We start from the raw sequence: 20,684 nt of genomic DNA on the forward strand, positions 1-20,684 counted from the left end.
TATATTTTAATTTGTATTTTTAAAATAAAATTGATATACATTTTTAATCCCTTATATATGAAAATATATATTTTTTTTTAAAACTTCGACTGATACATATATGGATAACATATACTATAATTTTTACGTTTTTCAATTTATACAATATAAAAATATATATATGTAACACATATCATACTAATATAATAATTATAGGAAAAAGAAAAAAATTTTTTTTTTTTTCAAATTGTCAAATTTTATAATGTATAATTTATGTTTTTTTTTTTTTTTTTTCCTTAAAAATATAAAGAAAAAGAAAAAAAAATTAATTTGAACATTCTATTTTTTTTTTTTTATAAATTGCAAAATTGTTTAGCTTATTTTTGTAAAATAAGTTTAAATAGGATAGTTATGTAACGAAATTTGTATAATGTTAAAAAAAAATAATAAAAAGTTTTTTGTAAAATAGGCATATAAATATATATATATATATATATATATATATATATATATATATATATTAAAAAAAAAAATTATTGCATAGAAAATATATACAATTTTATAAAAAACGAAGTTAATATATGTAGGAAAATATGATTGCTTATAAAAATATGATTATATATTAATTAAAAATGAATTTACTATTTAATATGTAAAAAATGTTTCAAAAAAAAATTAAAGTGTACCATGAATATTTTATGTACAAATATTTTTATGTGCATTTTGTAATATATACATGAAAAGATATAATAGAAATTTATTCTCAAGGTGTACTTTTTACACACATGTATAATATAAAATAATTGTTTTTAGCATAAATATACATCTATTGCTTTACTTCATGAAATATGCTCTTATTTCTTTTAATACACTTCAGTGTAAATATATTATTTTTTATAACTTTTATATTATTATATTTAATTTTGTTAATATCATATACTTAATTTTTATGTAAATATATATATATATATATATATGTGTTTACATATTTTTTTTTTTTTATAATTCTTCTTCGCTTCCATCTGTATCTTGTGAAACACCTTCAATAGAAATAGGAGTGTTTGTAGCATGTTTATTTAAAAAATCAACAAAACCCTTCAATGTTCTTTCTCCTTCATATGGTAAAGGTACTTTTGATCCTGCTTTTACAAAAAATATAGTGGGAAAACCAGACCATTCAAAATCTTTAATTGGGGTTTCATTAAGAGTACCATCCATTTTTGCAATAATTAGAGAATCATATTTTTTTAAATGTTTTCCAAGTTCTTCATAAATAGGTTGTAATTTTTTACAATGTCCACACCATGGAGCATAAATTTCAATAAGTACATCTTTTCCACTTTTTAAAACTACATCTACAAATGAATTTCCTACAACTACTTTAACAGGTGCATCCTTATCTTCTTCAGGTATTGGTTCTGATTTAAGAGATTTTTCAATTTTTCCTTCTTCTACATCTTTGAAAAATTTAATTATTTCTTTATGATTACGTAATGATTCTTTAGCATTTGGTAATAAAAATCTTCCTTCACTTGATTGAAAAGCTAAACCAGGAAATTCATTTAATCCTAATGAAGCTTTTGCATGGTCAGCATATTCAGGGACATTTAACAAAACAAAATGAGTTTTACTTCTTAGTTCTGCTGCTGCTAACCTTACTTCTTCCTTTATTTCATTATATTGTTCATTCGTTGCACATACCCAAACTAATTCTTTTGAACTTTCTGCATAAAAACGATAATTTTCTGTATTTATTGCTCCAAATAATGGGAAGGATTCCGTATTTATAAATTCATCTAATGATGTTTTTTCATCATATTCTACTTTATTTTCATCTTTTCTATGGCAATATAATTTGTTATGTTTATCATTTTTTTTAACAAAAAATTTTGCCAATTCACGATTTTTATCACCAATTTCATTAAACTTTTTATATAGTTCGTTATCTTCTGAAGTATATTCTAAATAAAATGCTACACTAATATTTTTCTCAGATAAAACATCTTCTATATTTCCTTCTATTTCTGTAAATACAGGCCCAGTCATTTGCAAAAGCCAATCCACTATTAATTGTGCTGTTCTACCTCCTCCATAATTTACTCTTCTTTTTTTATTAAATAATATCAAAGTTGGATAACCTGTAATTCCATATTCTTGTGCTAATGCATTTTCTGTAGTTGCATCTACACTTGCCAATTTGATTTCACTTTTTTTATCTGACAAAATATTAGCAGCTTCGTTATATTCTGGTATTAATCTTTTACAATGTCCACACCTTCAAAAAAAAAAAAAAATAAAATAAAATAAAATAAAATAAAATGAGAAATGTAAACCAAAATATATATATATATATATATTTATATATATATATATATATATATATATATGTATATATATATATATATATATATAACTGAATTCTTAAATTATATATAATATCAAATTTTTCATAAAATAAAATTTCTTTTTTATAAAAGTTTTACCATGGTGCATAAAACATAACTAAAACAATATTATTCTTAGTTATAAATTTCTCTAATTCACCATCATGTATTTCCGTCACAAGATCATTAAAAAGGTCCTCGTGAGAACGAATAAAATTTTGAAAAACAAAAGGAATTAAAAGTAAAAAAAAAGAAATATATTTTGCATTCATTTTTAAATTTACTGTAATATAACTATTTTTCTTTATATATGAAAAAAAAAAAAAAAAAAAATGGAACTAAATTATTAACTTAAAAAAAGTTGTATTTTTTTATTTGTATCACAGTATATATAAAAAAAAAATATAAATATATAAATGTATCTCAATATTTGTGTAAAACACAAAGTAAAAAAATTAAATAATAATTTCAAATATCTTCAAAATTCTTAAGATTTTTATGTTTATTTAAAAAATTTTGAAATTAAATACGTATTTTAATTATCATTGTGATACATTATTTTTTTATATTTAAAAAATTTTTTTTTTTCCACTTTATGTAAATGATTTTTTATTTTTTGGAAGGATATTCAGTTTTTTTTTTTATTTTTTTTTTTTTAAATATGCATACAGATATCCTTTATATATTTTTTTATGTATTTATATCGACACATTGCTCTTTTAATACTATATATATATCCCTTGTGCATGTAAAACAGATTTAATATTTTTTTTTTTTTTTATGTGCGAACCAAAATTATAAAAAAAAAAAAAAAACTAAAAAAAAAATTATCTAAAGGTAAGAAAGGAAAAAAAGAAAAAGTAAAGATATGCAACTCGTTTTATACAAGCACAAAAGATTTTTTATATAAAAAAATTTTCTAATTCTTAGACTTCATATATATTAATTTTGAAAACTAGGTCTTTATTTTTTTTTTTATAATTATATAAAATTGGCATATATGTTGAATGGACTTATTGATTTAGAATGATTTAATTATTTCATTAAATTTTATATTTATATATATATATTTATATAAAATTATTATAAGAAATGTTCTTTATTTCTAATTTTTTGGAAAAATAAAATGTATCTCTTATTAATGAGTTATAAATAAATGAATTATAAATTAAGGAAATTAAATCTTTTTATTATAAAAATTCTATTTTTACGTTTTTCTTATTTTTAATAATTAAAAAAATATTATTACGAAAATGAAATGACTTCAGTAGATATATACATTTTTTTTTAAATATAATGACACATTTAATTTTACAATTTTACAAAAAGTTTAAAATAACTATTACATTAAATCTATTGTATTTACGTATTATTTTTTAATAAATAACAAACTATAAATGTTATCATCTTCAATTTTATAAATTCCATTTTAAAAAATATAAGAGGAAATAAAAAAAAAAAAAAAAACATGGGAATTTATTCGAAAATTTTGTTACACTGAAACATCATTTATTTTATTTTTTTTAATCTATAACTATTATGTTGATCTTTAATTATTATAACCTTTAAATATATAATTATTTTTTTCTTTAAACACTGTTATCATTTTCTTTTATAAATTTTTTTATTATAAGCAGTCCATTTGTGAAATTCTTTATTATTAATAATGATTAAAACATGTATAATGAAAAGAGGGTAACTGTGTATTTACACCAATTTTTTTTTTTTATTTGATTCCCATAAAAAATATATTTTTAAATCCTCTATAAAGAATTTTGATTACTCTAGTTCATTTTTTAATACACAATTTTTATGGTGTATAATTCATTTGCAGTTGTTACAAAGGTAACATATCTTTATTTAAATTTTTATCATATTATTATATCTGTAAATATATACAGATATATAGGTATATACAAATATATATACATAATTTTAATAAATTCAATATATTTATATAAAAAAATATTTAAAAAATAAAATTTTGTTACTATTTTTTTTTTTAATTAAATAAAAATAATGTTAAGAAAAGACACACAAAATGAAGAAAACTTGGATTTTTTATCTGAAAATATTGAATTAATAGGAAAAAATATAAAAAGTAAATATTATAATGTATTATTTCCAGATATATCTTTAAATAAGTAATTAAAATAAATAGAATTTTTTCTTTTCTTCTTCTTCTTCCTCTATATTTATATAAATATATAGTTTTTTTTTTTTTTTTTTTTGCATTAATATAGAATTATTGTATGGATTAGTTTTTTTCAAATAATAATTTATATATTAAGTTGCTTATTAAGTGAAAATTTAGAAGCACCAAATGTTCAAGTCTTGATGTTTCTAGGTGCTACATATGGACCATCTATTAAGTAATTTTTTTTTTCAAATCATTTAAATACATTTTAAATTTATATATATTTAATAGTATAAAATATTTCTTGTATAATTTCATATTTGATTTATAATAATTATATTTCTTTAGGTACCTTTATTTATATCTTCCTAATTATATATATGTATAAACATATTTATTTATCCCGTTTGAATAAATATGTACAGGCAAGGTGAATTGTGGAGATTACTATTTCCAATATTTTTACACGCGAATTGGTGGCATCTAATTATAAATATTTTGTGCATATTAAACTTAGGTTTAATAATTGAAAGTAAATATAAAAGAAGTAGATTTTTATTAATATATTTTTTATCTGGGATAATAGGAAATGTATTAACTACTATTTGCAATCCTTGCCAGCTTGCTGTTGGTGCATCAACAAGTGGATTTGGTTTAATTGGATGTTCAATTTTAGAAATATTTTTGGCTTGGGAAAATCTAACAAAAAAAGCAAAAAATTATTATATTTTTAATATATCCATTTTTTTAATATTTTTTTTATTTGTTAGTTTCTCTCCTTCTGTTGATTTTTTTGGTCATATAGGAGGATTTCTTTGTGGAGCTTTCTTAGCTTGCCATTACAATAAATTTATAGGATATAATTTGTATGAAAAAAAAAAAAAAAAAAAAAGAATAAAAAGAATAAAGAGAATTTTATACATATTATCTTTTTTTTTTTTTTTTTTTTTTATCAGTTTTCAAGAATCACTATATTACAGTTTTGCTGCTATATGTACTTTAATTATTTTATATTTGCCCATTAGATTATTTGTTAATAATATGTCATGTGAACTTGGTTATTAAAATTCACTTTATTTTCAATGAATATATATTTATAGAAAATAAAAAATAATTGTAATTACATATATTTAAAAAAAAAAAAAAATATATTATATCTTAATTTTCCAAAAATAAAATTAAAATATATCCATTAATATGTTAATTTTTAAGATAAATTATTTCTTAATCGAAAAAAAATATCGTAAATTTTTCATTTTTTTTTTTTTTTTTTAAATATTATAATTATTGATTAAACTGCATAGAATATAGACAAAAAAAAAAAAAGAAAATTTAGAACAAAAAAAAAAAAAAAAATTTACAATAGAAATTTTTGAAATATATATAAAATGTTGAAAAGTTAAATATAAAAATTTTAACTTGTTACTTCTTATTTTGAAATGAAACAATAATTATTAAAAATACATCTTTTTCTTTTTAATATATTTTTCTTTTTTTATAGTTTTATATTTCTTAATATTTTCTTTTTAGAAATTTTCGTTAATTGTATTGACTTACAAGAAAACATAACTTAATATGCGTTTGATTTGGATTTTCTTTTTTTTTTTCTATTACATCTAATATTACTAATATTTAGTGTATTATACAAATTGTTTATAAAATTTGCAAAATTATTTTTATTCTCAGTAGTAATATAATCAATTTTAAATATATTTTTTAATAAATCACAATACATATCATCACACTTTGTTATTTTATTTAAGCACATTATATATATAAAAGAGGGACGAATAAATTCATTAGCATAAATAAAATCTAATAAAAATTTATTTTCTTTTGTTTTCTTTCTAATTCTTCTCTGATTATTTATAGATATAATATTATTTTCCCATTTAATAAAATTATTTAAAAAATTATGATTTTCAACAATAATTTCATTCATATCTTTAAAGGGGGTACTACTGAGACCATCTGTTACAAATAGTAAAGACATAATATGAACTAAAATTTTTCTAGTTATACTTAAACGCTCTTGAAGTTTTTTACTATATAACAATGGCAAAGTTACTCTTAATAAAAGATAATAATTAAAAAAAATGTCTCCATAATTTAAATATTTATTTAATAATTCCTTACATATGTTCTCATCATTTAATATAGTGTGGCTTAATTTTTTATTTAATAAAATTATGCTAATTCTATCAAAGAAAATATATAGTGTTTTTTCAAACATGTCATCATTATTTATAATTAAATTTTCTCCTGTATTATTTAAACTTTTTTCATGTAAATATTTTAAAAGAAAAAAACATTCACATATTGAACTTATTTCATATAAACTTATGTTATTATCTAGACAAAAATAAAAATATTTAGAATTATTTACATTATCTATATTTTTCAATTTCATATATTTATTACAATCATCAGAAAAAGTTATTTCCCCTAATTCATTTTTCTCATTTTTTTTTGAATCATTATCATTTTTCATAACAACTAGATTACTTCTATCCTCATAATTAGATATATATAAGTTAACATAATCTGAAAATAAATTTTGAAATAATGAGATAAAATCTTCATTTTTTATATTATCTAAATTGAATATGGATATTCTAATATAAGATTTAAATAAATATGTTATGTATCTATATTTTATTAAAAAATTTATATCATTTATTTTATTAATTTCATTATTAATATCATTTTTATTATTCGTTTCAACGCTATATTCAGCGTTTACTTTTTCCTTCATAATTTCATTAGAATTTTTAGAGTATTTATATTTATATAATATAATATTTAAGAGGTATGAAATTTTTTCTCTAAAATGATTTTTATATGGTAATCTTGATACTAAAATTCTTTTAGCTTTTTTTTTTTTTTTTAACTTCCAATATATAGAAGTATCTGACCACCAATTAGAAAACAAGCTTAAATGGCAATAGGATGATAAAATGAAATATCTTAAAATATGATCTAGATTATTTGAATTTGAGATATAATTATCAGTTGTTCTAATAACTAAATCAGTTAAGTATTTCATTGATAAAAAATTATCATAGTTTTTATTGAAACATTTTATATCCTTTTTTTCTTTTTCAAAAAAATTTTGGTTGTTTTTATTTGTAAAATTTCTATTATAAAACAAAATATTATCATTACTTGTGAAATTTATCAATATATTTGTTGTCAATGTTAATATATCAAAAGGATTTAGGAATTTTAAATATAATTCAATATTTTCTTTAACTAATATATTGAATTTAGAATTAAAGAAATTACATTTTAATAAAATATTTTGAAAACTTATTAATTTATTTGAATCATTAATACATTTTGTGGTTAAATTTTTACTTATTATGTCATTATAACATTGAACATATTTATCTAAAATAATAGGAGGTATATTTATTCTACAATGTAATAAATAATACAAAAATAGCAAATACATAGATTTTTCATATTTTTGCTTTTTTAAGAAATCAAAAAAAAAATTCTTCATGAGAAATTTAATTAATATATTACCAACTAATCTATTATATATCTTGTTATCATATAAATGTTTAATTATAAAATAACAAGAAATAATATTCTCTTCTATGTTAGTTGAATCCTTAATTATTAAATATATAATTTTTCGATACAATTTTATTTCATTTATTTTAAAAATAGATAATAGTTCAAAACAGTTATATAAATTATTATAATGCCTATTAGATATTATAAAATTTACATTTTTTTTAACATAATTTATAAGATTATCATTAAAACTAGTTTCATTTACAATTATATTTTTATATAATTTTGACAATATAAATAAATTAAAAAAGTTGTTACTATTTTTTTCGTTTGATATTAATTCTAAAACATATATTATTTCATTTTTATCATTTTTATTTTCTATTAATAATTTATGAATCATATTTTCAATTTTATCCTGATTTATCTGAAGATCATTAAAGTTCCCTTTTACTTCTAATCGTTTGTTATTTTCACATTTATCATTATTTTCAGAGTATTGATATAAATAATTGTTATTATATTTTATATCAATATTTTTTACTAAATGTTCATAGCATTTTACATTGCTTTCATTATTTTTATTTTCATTATTTTTCACATTAATTTCATTTTCTTTAATTCCACAGGATTTTAAATTATCTTTATCTTCCATATATTCTTTATAATTTTTTTCATTTTTAAAATCCTTCTTATATTTTAAATTGTGAAAATAACAAATACGTTCTCTAATATTAAAGTCTAAATATATAACTAATTTATTAGATTTTATGTTAATCCATTTAACGTCATAAAATTTAATAAATTTCAAATCACATTTTAATAATTTCTTATTATTAAAGAAAGAGTTATAAATAATTGTTTGATTAATCATTATAAAAATATAACAAAGAATTATGTAATATATATTGTATTTATTTTTTATTTTAACTTGATGGTTACAATTATTTTTTATTCAAATTATAATTTTTAATATGGTGGGATGTACTTACATGCTGATATATATACAAAAATTGAATTAAAAAATAAGTGGGAAAAATTCTGCATATATATATATATATATATATATATATATATATATATATATATATATATATATATATATAAAAATATTGTTGCTTAATTTTATGTTTTATTCATATATATGAAGAAATTTTTTTAACTATCGTTATTTTAAATTACTTAATTCTTTGTATATATTTATATACACTTTTTATATGAAAGCTGTTCATAACAATAGTATTTAAATTTAATCTTTTGTTATTTAAAATCTATTATATTTATCAAAAACAATACGTAAATGTTGCTTTTAAAATTTTTGTTTTTTATAAGTTATAAATTTTTATAAATTTACTATGTTATGTTTTTTCATTTCTTCTTTATCATAGTTCTTTATTTAGTATTTTATGCAAATATCAAAAATGCATATACTTTGAGAGTTAGATTAAGTAAAGAAATTTTATTTTTGAAATCATGTATGACTTTAAAGAAAAGAAAGATTAAAAATATTTCCCCTTTACAAAGTAAACATTATAATTTTAACTTGATTGAAAAAAAATGGCAACTTATATGGAATTCTAAGAAATTATTAGATAAGGATTTTGAAATATTTAATAAGCTTAAAAATAAAAAGAAAGATAAATCAAATGAGGATATTGAGGAAAATAATAAAATTAGTTTAAAAAAAAAGTATAGAATGTTTAAGAAGTATTACATTTTAGATATGTTTCCTTATCCTTCTTCTCAGGGGTTACATGTTGGGCACATTTTATGTTTTACAATAACTGATGTTATAAGTAAATTTAAAAGGATGAATAATTTTTGTGTTTTTCATCCAATTGGTTGGGACAGTTTTGGTTTACCATGTGATAGATTATCTATGAAATTGAAAGTTAATCCAAAAAAAATCATAAAAAAAAATATTTTAAATTTTAAAAAACAACTGATAATGTTAGGATTTTTATTTAATTGGAAGAATGAAATTAATACTTGTGATAAAAATTATTTTAAATGGACACAATGGATTATTATTCAAATGTATTTAAATAAATTGGGTTATAAAAAACGTTCATATGTTAATTGGTCTAAAGAATTAAATTGTGTTATCTCCAATGATGAATTAAAAAATGAATTGAATTTACAGAATTTACAAATTGAAAAAGTAAAATTATTACAGTGGTTTCTTAAAATTACCAAATATGCAAATCGTTTAATAAAAGACTTAAAATTAATTAATTGGCCAAATAAAATTAAAAATATGCAGATAAATTGGATTGGTAAAAAATCAGGAATAGTTATAAAAGCAAAAATTATTAATATAAATAAAATGTTTTTGAACTATTCTCTCGATTATAGACGTAAATTCATATATATTTACTATAGCAATATTTATAATCATTTAATATTTCTTTTGTTTAATTGTATTTATTACATTGGAATAAAAAAAAGTTTTAATAAAACTAATTATAAATTTTTTTCTTCTTTTTTAAAATCCATGAATGATGAACATGAAAAAAATTGTGGAATTATTGAAGAAAACGAAATTGGAAAAAATGAAAAAAAATTTGTTGGTCCTCTAATAAATAAAAATGTAAATTGTAATGAAAAAGATATGTACTATGATGATTACATTTCATTAAATATTGACAATATTAACAATATTGGCAATATTAACAATTTTATGAATGATGTATTAATTAGTAATAACATATATAGTTTACAAAAAAAGCATTGTTATTTACATAATTTTAAAGAAGGAAATAAAATATCGAATGAAGAAGATACATATGTTAAAATATTCTTAAACAAAAATGAAGGATTGTTAGAAAATAATAAAATCATCGTTAGTGTAAATCATCCTAATATTAACAGAATAGTAAACAACGATCAATTTTTATTAAAATATATAAGCGAAGAAATTATTAAAAATGATACATCAAGGTTAAAAAATGATAAACTATATTTTTCTGGTTCTGTTATTTATAATCCACTTATAAATAAATTTATTCCCATATACGTTTGTTCTTACATTTTAGATAATAATAAAAGTATTCTTTTATTAAGGAAAGAAAATAAAGAAGATAATAAAATAAACGTCTTAATATATGAATTATTACTCAATTCTCATTATAGTATAAAAAAAAGTATTTATAATTTAAAAGATTGGTTATTCTCCAGACAGAGATACTGGGGTGAACCATTTCCCTTTTTATATAAAATAGAAAAAAAAAAGGAAGAATATAAAAATAATGAAACAGATAGTGTTATTTATAAAAAAAATGAAGTTAATGATAAAGATACCCCAAATGATATATTTCTTCCAATTAGAGAAGAGAATGATAATAAAAAAATAGAAATAAAAAAAATTAAAAATTCTCTTAAAAATAAAGTATATATAGATAAAATTCCTTTATGTTTACCAAAATTTAATAAAAAAATATACGAAAAAGATAATAAAGAAAATAAAGTATATTCCGTTTTATCAAGATTCAAGGAATGGATAATTACCAAAAAAAAAGATACACTATATAAAAGAGAAAGTGATATAATGCCTCAATGGGCTGGTTCTAGTTGGTATTATTTAAGATATATTGATCCTAAAAATAAAGAAAAAATTTTTGATAAAAAAAAAGTAAATTTTTGGCTTCCTGTAGATCTATATGTAGGGGGAAGTGAACATGCAGTGTTACATTTACTCTATTCAAGATTCTTTCATAAATTTTTATATGACCTAAAATTAGTTAAGCATAAAGAACCCTTTCAAAAATTATTTAATCAGGGAATACTATTAAATACTACTTCTTTTTATTTTTATACTAATTTAAAAAATGAACTAGTAAGTTATTCTGAAATATATGAAAAAGATATCATTAAAAAAGAAAAGGGAAAAAGAGATATTATAATAGAAAATGAATATAAGAATGGAAATTCTTCAAAAGATAATCAAACGAATGAAAAGGAAATGATAAATTATAATGTAAATAATGATTTATTGAAAAAGGAATTAAAGATAGAAGACACAATGGAAAAAGAACAAAATATTACTAATATAAATGAGAAAAAAAATATACATAACTGTATTAATCAAGAATTAACTCAAAAAGGCAAATCAGAAACTGAAAAAATAATTGAGAGTAATAATTATATAATGGAAAATAATTACAAGAAATTTTTGATTGATGAAATGCATGTAATAGAAAAAAATCAAAAATATTATTTGAAAAATTTACCTTCTATTGAAGTACAACCCAATTTTGAAAAAATGTCTAAATCAAAAGGAAATACTATTAACCCTAATGATATAATTAAAATATATGGTTCAGATTGCTTAAGATTGCATATTTTATTTTTAGGACCAGTTGATCAAAATAAAAAGTGGAATATTAAAGGGATAAAAGGAACCTTTAAATTTTTGAATAATTTATACAACTTATTTATAGATAATGTAAATAAAAAAAAAAAAAAAAAAAATGAATACACCAATGAAATAGATGGAAATAAAAATGAAAAAAATATATACACCAAAAAGTTATTAAATGATGATACTTGTAAAATAAAGGAAATGAAAAATATATTAAACGATATAAATAATAAAAATAATGAAAATATTAATTCAAATGAAATAAATAATGATAAAACAGAAAATTTAAAAAATGATTTGAATGATGATATAATTTGCGAAATTTGCAAAAATAAAAATAAAAATAAAAATCTGATTATAAATTTTGAGAAAAATATAAATCTTGAAAAAAAAAAAAATTATAAAAAGATATTAAAGAGAAATTTAAATATACTTAAAAGCAAATCTGACTCATTTAAAAAACTCTCGAATAAAATAAAAAAAAACATAGAAATTGAAACAGAAAAAAAAAAAAAAGTAAATTATTATATTGAGAAAATTACGAACTGTATAAATTCAATAAAATTAAACACAGCTGTGTCTTTTTTTATGAAATTTTATAATGAAATTAAAGAATGGAATTATATACCTTTAAAAGTATTTCTTATATTTATTAAATTATTATATCCATTTTGTCCTCATATATGTGAAGAGTTTTGGTTTTATTATTTAAAAAAATATAGAAAAAAAAAAAAAAAAAAAATTTGCTACTTTTGTAATTCTAGTTTACTATATTATGAAAAATGGCCTTCTTTATTTCAAATAAAAGAAGAAAAAATTGTAAAAATATCTATAAAAATAAATAATAAGCATATTGCTTTTATTCAAATTAATCTAAAAAATTCAAAAAATATAATAAAAGAATCAACAAATTTAATACAGGATCGCATACAAAATGAAATAAAAAAAGGAAAAAAAATAATTAACATCATAAACATTCCTAACAAAATAATCAACTTTATAATAAAATAATAACAAAATTGTTTAAAAAAATATACATATATATATATATATCATGAGAAAAAATTTAAATACAAAAAAAGAGTAAAGCTTTTTATATAAAATTTGTTTATGTTATTTTTGTTTATTTTTTTTTGTAATTCTGCTTAATTTTAATTCTGCATCTTTTAATTCTTTTTCTAATCTTTTTTCATTGTAAGCTTCATTGTAAACAGAATTTTTTAAACATTTTAATTGGTTTTTAATAGCTTCACATATCAATTCTAATAATTCATAATCTGTTTTTTTTATTAAATTATTATAACATGGGCATGTATTTTTATCTCTTAAATCATAAGCCTTTCCCATTGCATCTCTAAAAACTCCAGGAAATGCTGATATTTGATATACTTTTCTAAATCCATCTTTATCTATATCTTCTTTATCTTCATATTCTTCTAATGAAACTAATTTTAATTTTCTTTTTTTTAATTCTTCATCATAATTATAATCAGGTAATGGCCAATCAGGTAATACATACCACCATCTAATTAATAATTGTGCTACTAATTTTTCTTTATTTGAACGATTACGTGGATCAAAAGTCCCTATAACAATAGAATCCTTTTCAATATCATTGTCATTATAATCTTTATCTAATTTATTTTCTGTATTTTTTTTTTTTCTTTCTTTTTTTTTATTTTTTTTTTTTTTTTTTAATTTTCTAGGCTTATTTTTTGTCATTGAATTAATTTTTTTAGTAGTGTTTCCCTTGTTAATACTATTTTTGTTAACACTAACTTTTTTTGTATTTATCTTTTTTACATTATTATTTAATTTTTTTTCAATAGTTTTATTACTATGATTTACACTTATGTTTTTTACTACATTTGCGTTTTCATTATTATTGTCTGTAATTTTTTTATTATTATTCTTGTTTTCTATTTTACTTCTAATTAAAATTGGTTCGTCAGAATCATAACTTGACTTATCACATATGTTTTCGGTATTTTTTTTTAATTTATTATCATTTTTAATTAAATTTAATAAAAATTCATCATCACTACTTACTTCAGATCCTACATGATTTTCTTTCGTATTACTTATTACATTCTCCTTATTATTTAATGAATCCTTTTTTTTAATTATTTCTTCACTATTTTCTTCATTTTTCTTTTCTTTTTTGTTAATTATTTGATCATCAATTTTTAATTCACTATTGTTATATGTTTTCAATAATGGTAAATCGTCCATATCGCTATTGCTATCCCTAATTTTGTCAACATACTGAGGTTCATTTTCTTTTTCTTTGTTAACATCGGAAATTACATTATTTATTTGATCATTTAAATAATTTTTTATTATTTTATCTTCATTATTATCGTTATTTAAATTGATATTTAAAGTATCATCAAAAGTATTACTAGTTATATCTGTTTTAGATTCATGCTTATAAGGAATATTTTCTTTTTTATTATTTTCATTTTTCATTAAATTTTCATTTTCATTTTCATTTTCATCATTTATAATATCATTATTTAATTTATAATCTTCATTACACATGTTTTTATTTTCACTATAATTTTGAAAAAATTGACAATTTGTGTTTTCGTTTTTTTGCATTTTTAAATTACCTTTCTTATCAACATTATTCTTTTTTTTAAAATTATCTAATTTTTTTTGTTAATTTTATTTTTTTTTTTTTTTTTTAATTTAATACTTTAAAAATAATAATATATAAAATTATATTTTAATATATTTATTTATATCAATGCAATTTATAATCTCAATTTTCTTATAATTTTTATGATTATTAACAATTGTCTATCTAAATATTCAAAAAAAATAAGTCTTTAAATATTTATAAAAATTTTAAAAATATAAACAATTAAATAGTTATATAAGAATTTATTTATTTAATGTTTTATTTTATTTTATTTTTTTTTTTTTACTCTAAAATAATTAATTGTATCTATGAATATGTATACAAATAAAAATAAATATTAATGAATTCATAATTTTTTTTAGTAATTATTATCTTTTTAAAGCAAATAAAAAAAAAAAAAAAATAAGAGTAAAAATAAAAATAAAAAGTTAAAATTAAAATGGAAAAATTAAAATGAAAGTAAAAATTTAAAAAGGAAAAAGGAAAGAGGAAAAAAGAAAGAGGAAAAAGGAAAGAGGAAAAATGAAAAAGGAAAAATGAAAAAGGAAAAATGAAAAAGGAAAAATGAAAAAGGAAAAATGAAAAAGGAAAAAATGTTAAATTTTGTGCACACAAATAAAAAAATAATATTATTAATATAAAACAAATAAAGATACAAAATAAAACATAAAATAAATTTAATAAAATTATGATTTTACTAGTAATAAAATGTATATAAATTGAAAAATAGAAAATTATATATTTTTTAAAAAATTTTTTTCTTTATATAAGAAACATATAGTTATTTATTTTAATATTAACATAATTCTTCTATTTATAATTAAACTTTTTTATTAATAATAAAATTATCATTATAATGATTTAAATATACATGAAAATTTAACTAGTCAAACAACTATAAGGAAAAAAAAAAACAATACATTTTTAGTTTTAAACTAGGCTTTTTTTTTTTATTCTTCATGAATATATATTTGAAAAAAATAAAATTCTATCTTTTTTTAATATAAAAAAATATAACAAAAAATTTTCATTTATGTTTTAAAAAAAAAAAAAGAAAAAGAAAAAATTTTTAATAGATAAATGTCTTACTATAAAAACTTTTGTAATAAAAATATGTACAAAAAAAAAAAAAAAAAAAAAAAAATACTTGTAGTATTTTGATTTTCAAAAATTTCTTTAGGTGTAAAATAATACATGCATAAGTGTTATTGAAATAAAATTATTTTTATTGTTTTATATAAAGCCAAATATGTATTATTTAATCTATAAACTTATAATTTTATTAAAAAAAAAAAAAAATATAAAATTTTTAAGTATAAATGAAATATATATATATATATATATATATGCATATTTAAATTTTATGTTTTTTTTTTTTTTATTTTGTTTTATTTTTAAGAAGATCATCCATATGAATATTATTTTTTTTCAAATTATTATGATTATCATCATTATCAAAAGAGAAACCTTTGGAATGTAACGGTGGCAAATCTAAAAATCTTTCTACAAATTTAACTTTACATATTTGTGTAATAAATAATTGAAAGAAAGTATTAGTGATAAAATAAATAAATAATCCTGAAGGCATAGATTTAAAAAAGAACACTGATGAAATATAAAATAACCTCATACCTATTTTTGTAGCTTTTCTAATATTTTTTTGAAATTCACTTTCTTCTAAATAAAGTTTATTTTGATTATTATTATTTATATTTTTATCAATTAATGAGGTTAACTCATTGTTTGATAATAATAATAATGAAGATAAAAATGGTAGGATATAATAAGGATCTGGTAAAGATAAACTATCTAACCATAGGGGTGATTCAAAAGTAAAATCCTTAAAAATATCAGGATATGATGACATTTTTTTCATAGAAAAATAAAAAATACAAAACAATGGGGTTTGAAAAAAAGTCATTAATATGATAGATTTTGGTATTAAAGAAATACCATGAGTATTTCTTATATTTAAAATTCTTTTTTTATATTCTAATGCTTTTTTTATATTTCCATCTTGAGCATTTATTTTTAATTTATTTGTTAAATCTTTTATTAAAGGATTTAAAATTTTTTGTTTTCTTCTATCTCTTTCTGCCGATATAGTTAATGGCAAAATAATTATTCTCATAAAAATTGTTGTAGCTATGATGGAAGTCATCCATGAACAATCAAGTATGATTTTTGTACAATTTAATAATTCATATATTAATCTAACATACCATGTATCTTCATAAATATCTTCATCATTTCTTGCATTATTCTTACATTTTTCAATTATAAAATGTGTGAATGAATCATTATTATAGTATTCTTCTTCTGTTCCTTCTAATTTTTTTTTGTCGTTTAACAAACTATTATTATCAAGCTTGTTTTTTTCAACCAATAAGTTATTTTCATTTTCTAAAAATTCGTAACTTTTTTCCTTTTTATCTTCATCATACTTATTTTCATTTTTATTCATATGTTCAGGATAATTTGTAAAATTTTCTCTTATTTTAGATTCATTTTGCTTAGGATATTTATTATTTATAAAATTAGTAAATATAGAAAAATTTCTAAAAAACATTAAAGATGAATAATTATCATTTTTTAAATTTTTACATATTATATTTTTGTAATTCCTATTAATTATAATATAACGCTTATTTTTTAAACAAATACTGTTAATAAATAAATTTAAAGAGTTTTTCTTTAATTGGCTATTTTGCAAATTATTTTGTAAATAAGTAAAGATCATGTTAAAAAAGAAATAAACATAAAAGATAAAATTCTAGATTTATTTTTATTTTTAAAAACATACTTTTTACATTATTAAAAATTAGTTAAAAAAAAAAATATATGTATTCATTACTTTAAAAGAAAAGAAAAACATGAAATGTGTTTAATAATATTTTATATATGTTTCCACATGGTTTTACAAATATTTAAAATATCTTTTATTTTCATTTTATAAAGAAAAAAATGAAAATTTTTAAATTTAAATAAATAATAATAATAAAAAATATCCTTTATTCATTAATAATAATATAAAATTTCACTTTGAAATTAAATGAAATGCGTTAAAGTTATAAATATACATAAAAAAAAAAAAAAAAAAAAAAAAAAAAAATTAAAAAAAAAGTATCTATATTTATAGAATCAATAATAAATATATATATATATAAAATTAATAAAGAAGTTATTTCACATCATTATATATTAAATGAATAAAGTAAAATTAAAACATATTCATATAAATATTATATTATAAAAAAAAAAAAAAAAAAAAAAAAAAAAAATTAAAAAAAAAGTATCTATATTTATAGAATCAATAATAAATATATATATATATAAAATTAATNTAAAAAAAAAAAAAAAAAAAAAAAAAAAAAAGAAATTATATAACCAAATGATATAGAATTAAACAAAACAAAATAATTTTTTATTTCAATATAAAAAAAAAAAAAAAAAAAAAATTACAAGGTATAAAATTATTTTGCTTTACACATAAGGTAGTTTTTTTACTTAAATGTATAAAAAAAAAAAAAAAAAAAAAAAAATATAGTGTATTTATAAGATATAATATTTATTTTTATTATTTTTGATATACATTATTCATTATAACAATCATAAAATTTTAAAAAGACATTTAAAAAATTATTAATATAAACAAATTAAAAACTAAAAAAAAATAAAAGTATATAAATATATAAGATTATTTGAACTACGAGTTAAACACCCTTACCCATACATATTAAAAGAGCTTTTTTTGTAATACAACAAAATATAAATTTCATATATGAATATAGATGATAAATTTTTAAATAAAAAAAAAAAAAAATAATATAAATAGAAATTTTTATATCAATTTTTTTTTTTTTAATTTTCTTTTAAAATTGAAAAGCATCATTTATATATAATTTACTTAACTCATACGAAATAACCGATGGAGAAAAAATACCAATATCTGTGTAAAAAAGTGTAATTAAATGATGAGGAACATATTCATATAAATAATTATTTTCGTTACATATATTTTGAGTACAATAATCATAAAAATCTTTAGCATATTTAATTTTATCTATCTTTAAAAATTTATATGCTTCACAAACAACATAAAATGGTTTTTTATTTAATGAACATAACTGGGATAATAATCTAATTCCTTTTTTACTTATTATTCCACCACTATCTATTACTAGTTCTGTTCCTATTACTACGAAGTCTATTATATTAAATATATTTTTAACACTTTGTAAATTTATTTTTGTTACAATAATATTTTCTTTTCTTAAATCTTCTATGAAAATATCATCAAACTTTTTATCTTTTTCACTATAATTAATAGAAGAATTTTCTAGTGAAGTAAAATAAACAAATACTTGTTTATTTTCATTTTTCACAACATTTAATAATAAGTTTTTTACGCATTTAGAATTACTATGTGTTAAAACTGTTGTTTTTCTATTAATAAACATTATGTTACTAGTGTTGCCAATTATGTCTAAGCTTTTTTCTAAATTCTTTGAAAATTCATTGGCGTTATTTGCTAATGTGTTTTTTAAATTATTGAAATACTTCAAAAAAAAAAAAAAAAAAAATATTAATAATAAAATTAAAATTAAAGTTTTATAAAATTAATTAAATATATAAATAAATTAATGTATATTATGAAAATATGTTTAATTATTTTATTACATTTTCATTGTGTGTATATTTTTTTACTACAAAGTGATGATAAATATCACAAGAAGAAACAATTGTGTATATAGTCATTCTTTTAGAATGAGGTACAGATATAATATTATTTTGCACATCATTATTTTTTATATAATTATTTAAAATATCTTTAGCTTCATTTAAATTAATAAATAACTCAAAATTTGTTTCTGATATATTATTTTTTATAACACTAAAAGGATTAAATAAAAAAAAAAAAAAAAAAGTACTAAAATATATATATTTTAATATTATTAGTTATTCTTGATATCATTAAAATTTATGAATTGCATTTTATTTACAAAATATATTATTAATTAAGCTACTATTAAATTTTATAAAACTCAACTAATTCTTTTCCTATTATTAATATAATATTGTCGCCTCAATTTTTATTATGTTATATTTATCTTGTATACATATATTTATATATCTTATTTCAATTTATATTCTATATATCAAATCTTATTTTAGCATCTATCTTATATATATATATATTTATATATATATTTATATATATTTATATGTAAATATGTATATACGTAAATCTATAAATATTTATATTTATCTTATGTTTTTTTTATGAATTTTCTCATTTTTAAAATATAGTTCTAGTTTTAATATATTTATTGAATGATTTTTTTTTAATAAATGTTAATTACTCTGCTAATGATTTTATTGCAGCTATATGCATCTCGTTTTCCTCTTCAAAATAATGTTTCTTAAAACTACGAACAACTACAAAATAAATAAAAAAAAAATAATAAATATATTATTATATAAAAATAAAAATATAATGAGATTTTTAAATATGAATTGATATTTGAAAAAATTAAATGGATTTTGAAGAACAAATAATTAAAATATTATGTAAAATACCTTCATGTTCTTCTAATAAATCTCTTTTAACATAATTAAAATAATCCATTATAAATACAATATGTTATTAAAAAAAAT

At 17.4% G+C, this 20,684-nt stretch overlaps 7 protein-coding genes across 7 annotated transcripts; 2 read left to right on the forward strand and 5 right to left on the reverse strand.

The window, feature by feature from the left end:
* Positions 1 to 978: 978 nt before the first annotated feature.
* On the reverse strand, positions 979 to 2,635 carry PGAL8A_00121100 (protein disulfide isomerase, putative; the record flags this gene model as incomplete). The annotated part of the gene is made up of 2 exons (XM_028674724.1): positions 979 to 2,254; positions 2,463 to 2,635. The coding sequence occupies 2 exons, from the start codon at positions 2,633 to 2,635 to the stop codon at positions 979 to 981; spliced, it is 1,449 nt and encodes a 482-aa protein (XP_028526326.1).
* Positions 2,636 to 4,382: 1,747 nt separating this feature from the next.
* Positions 4,383 to 5,565, forward strand: PGAL8A_00121200 (rhomboid protease ROM3, putative; the record flags this gene model as incomplete). Its single annotated transcript, XM_028674725.1, has 4 exons — positions 4,383 to 4,507; positions 4,607 to 4,735; positions 4,926 to 5,366; positions 5,457 to 5,565. 4 exons carry the CDS (start codon positions 4,383 to 4,385, stop codon positions 5,563 to 5,565), a joined length of 804 nt encoding a protein of 267 aa, XP_028526327.1.
* A 505-nt stretch (positions 5,566 to 6,070) lies between these two features.
* PGAL8A_00121300 (conserved Plasmodium protein, unknown function) lies at positions 6,071 to 8,896 on the reverse strand (the record flags this gene model as incomplete). Its single annotated transcript, XM_028674726.1, has 1 exon — positions 6,071 to 8,896. One exon carries the CDS (start codon positions 8,894 to 8,896, stop codon positions 6,071 to 6,073), a length of 2,826 nt encoding a protein of 941 aa, XP_028526328.1.
* Positions 8,897 to 9,382: 486 nt separating this feature from the next.
* Positions 9,383 to 13,393, forward strand: PGAL8A_00121400 (leucine--tRNA ligase, putative; the record flags this gene model as incomplete). Its single annotated transcript, XM_028674727.1, has 1 exon — positions 9,383 to 13,393. One exon carries the CDS (start codon positions 9,383 to 9,385, stop codon positions 13,391 to 13,393), a length of 4,011 nt encoding a protein of 1,336 aa, XP_028526329.1.
* A 102-nt stretch (positions 13,394 to 13,495) lies between these two features.
* PGAL8A_00121500 (conserved Plasmodium protein, unknown function) lies at positions 13,496 to 14,983 on the reverse strand (the record flags this gene model as incomplete). The annotated part of the gene is made up of 1 exon (XM_028674728.1): positions 13,496 to 14,983. The coding sequence occupies one exon, from the start codon at positions 14,981 to 14,983 to the stop codon at positions 13,496 to 13,498; it is 1,488 nt and encodes a 495-aa protein (XP_028526330.1).
* A 1,421-nt stretch (positions 14,984 to 16,404) lies between these two features.
* Positions 16,405 to 17,766, reverse strand: OXA1 (mitochondrial inner membrane protein OXA1, putative; the record flags this gene model as incomplete). The annotated part of the gene is made up of 1 exon (XM_028674729.1): positions 16,405 to 17,766. The coding sequence occupies one exon, from the start codon at positions 17,764 to 17,766 to the stop codon at positions 16,405 to 16,407; it is 1,362 nt and encodes a 453-aa protein (XP_028526331.1).
* A 1,132-nt stretch (positions 17,767 to 18,898) lies between these two features.
* Positions 18,899 to 20,655, reverse strand: PGAL8A_00121700 (translation initiation factor EIF-2b alpha subunit, putative; the record flags this gene model as incomplete). The annotated part of the gene is made up of 4 exons (XM_028674730.1): positions 18,899 to 19,585; positions 19,707 to 19,920; positions 20,390 to 20,465; positions 20,607 to 20,655. 4 exons carry the CDS (start codon positions 20,653 to 20,655, stop codon positions 18,899 to 18,901), a joined length of 1,026 nt encoding a protein of 341 aa, XP_028526332.1.
* Between the last annotated feature and the right edge of the window lie 29 nt (positions 20,656 to 20,684).

Source organism: Plasmodium gallinaceum, assembly GCF_900005855.1.
Source record: "Plasmodium gallinaceum strain 8A genome assembly, contig: PGAL8A_v1_63, whole genome shotgun sequence".
NCBI classification, from domain to species: Eukaryota; Apicomplexa; class Aconoidasida; order Haemosporida; family Plasmodiidae; genus Plasmodium; species Plasmodium gallinaceum.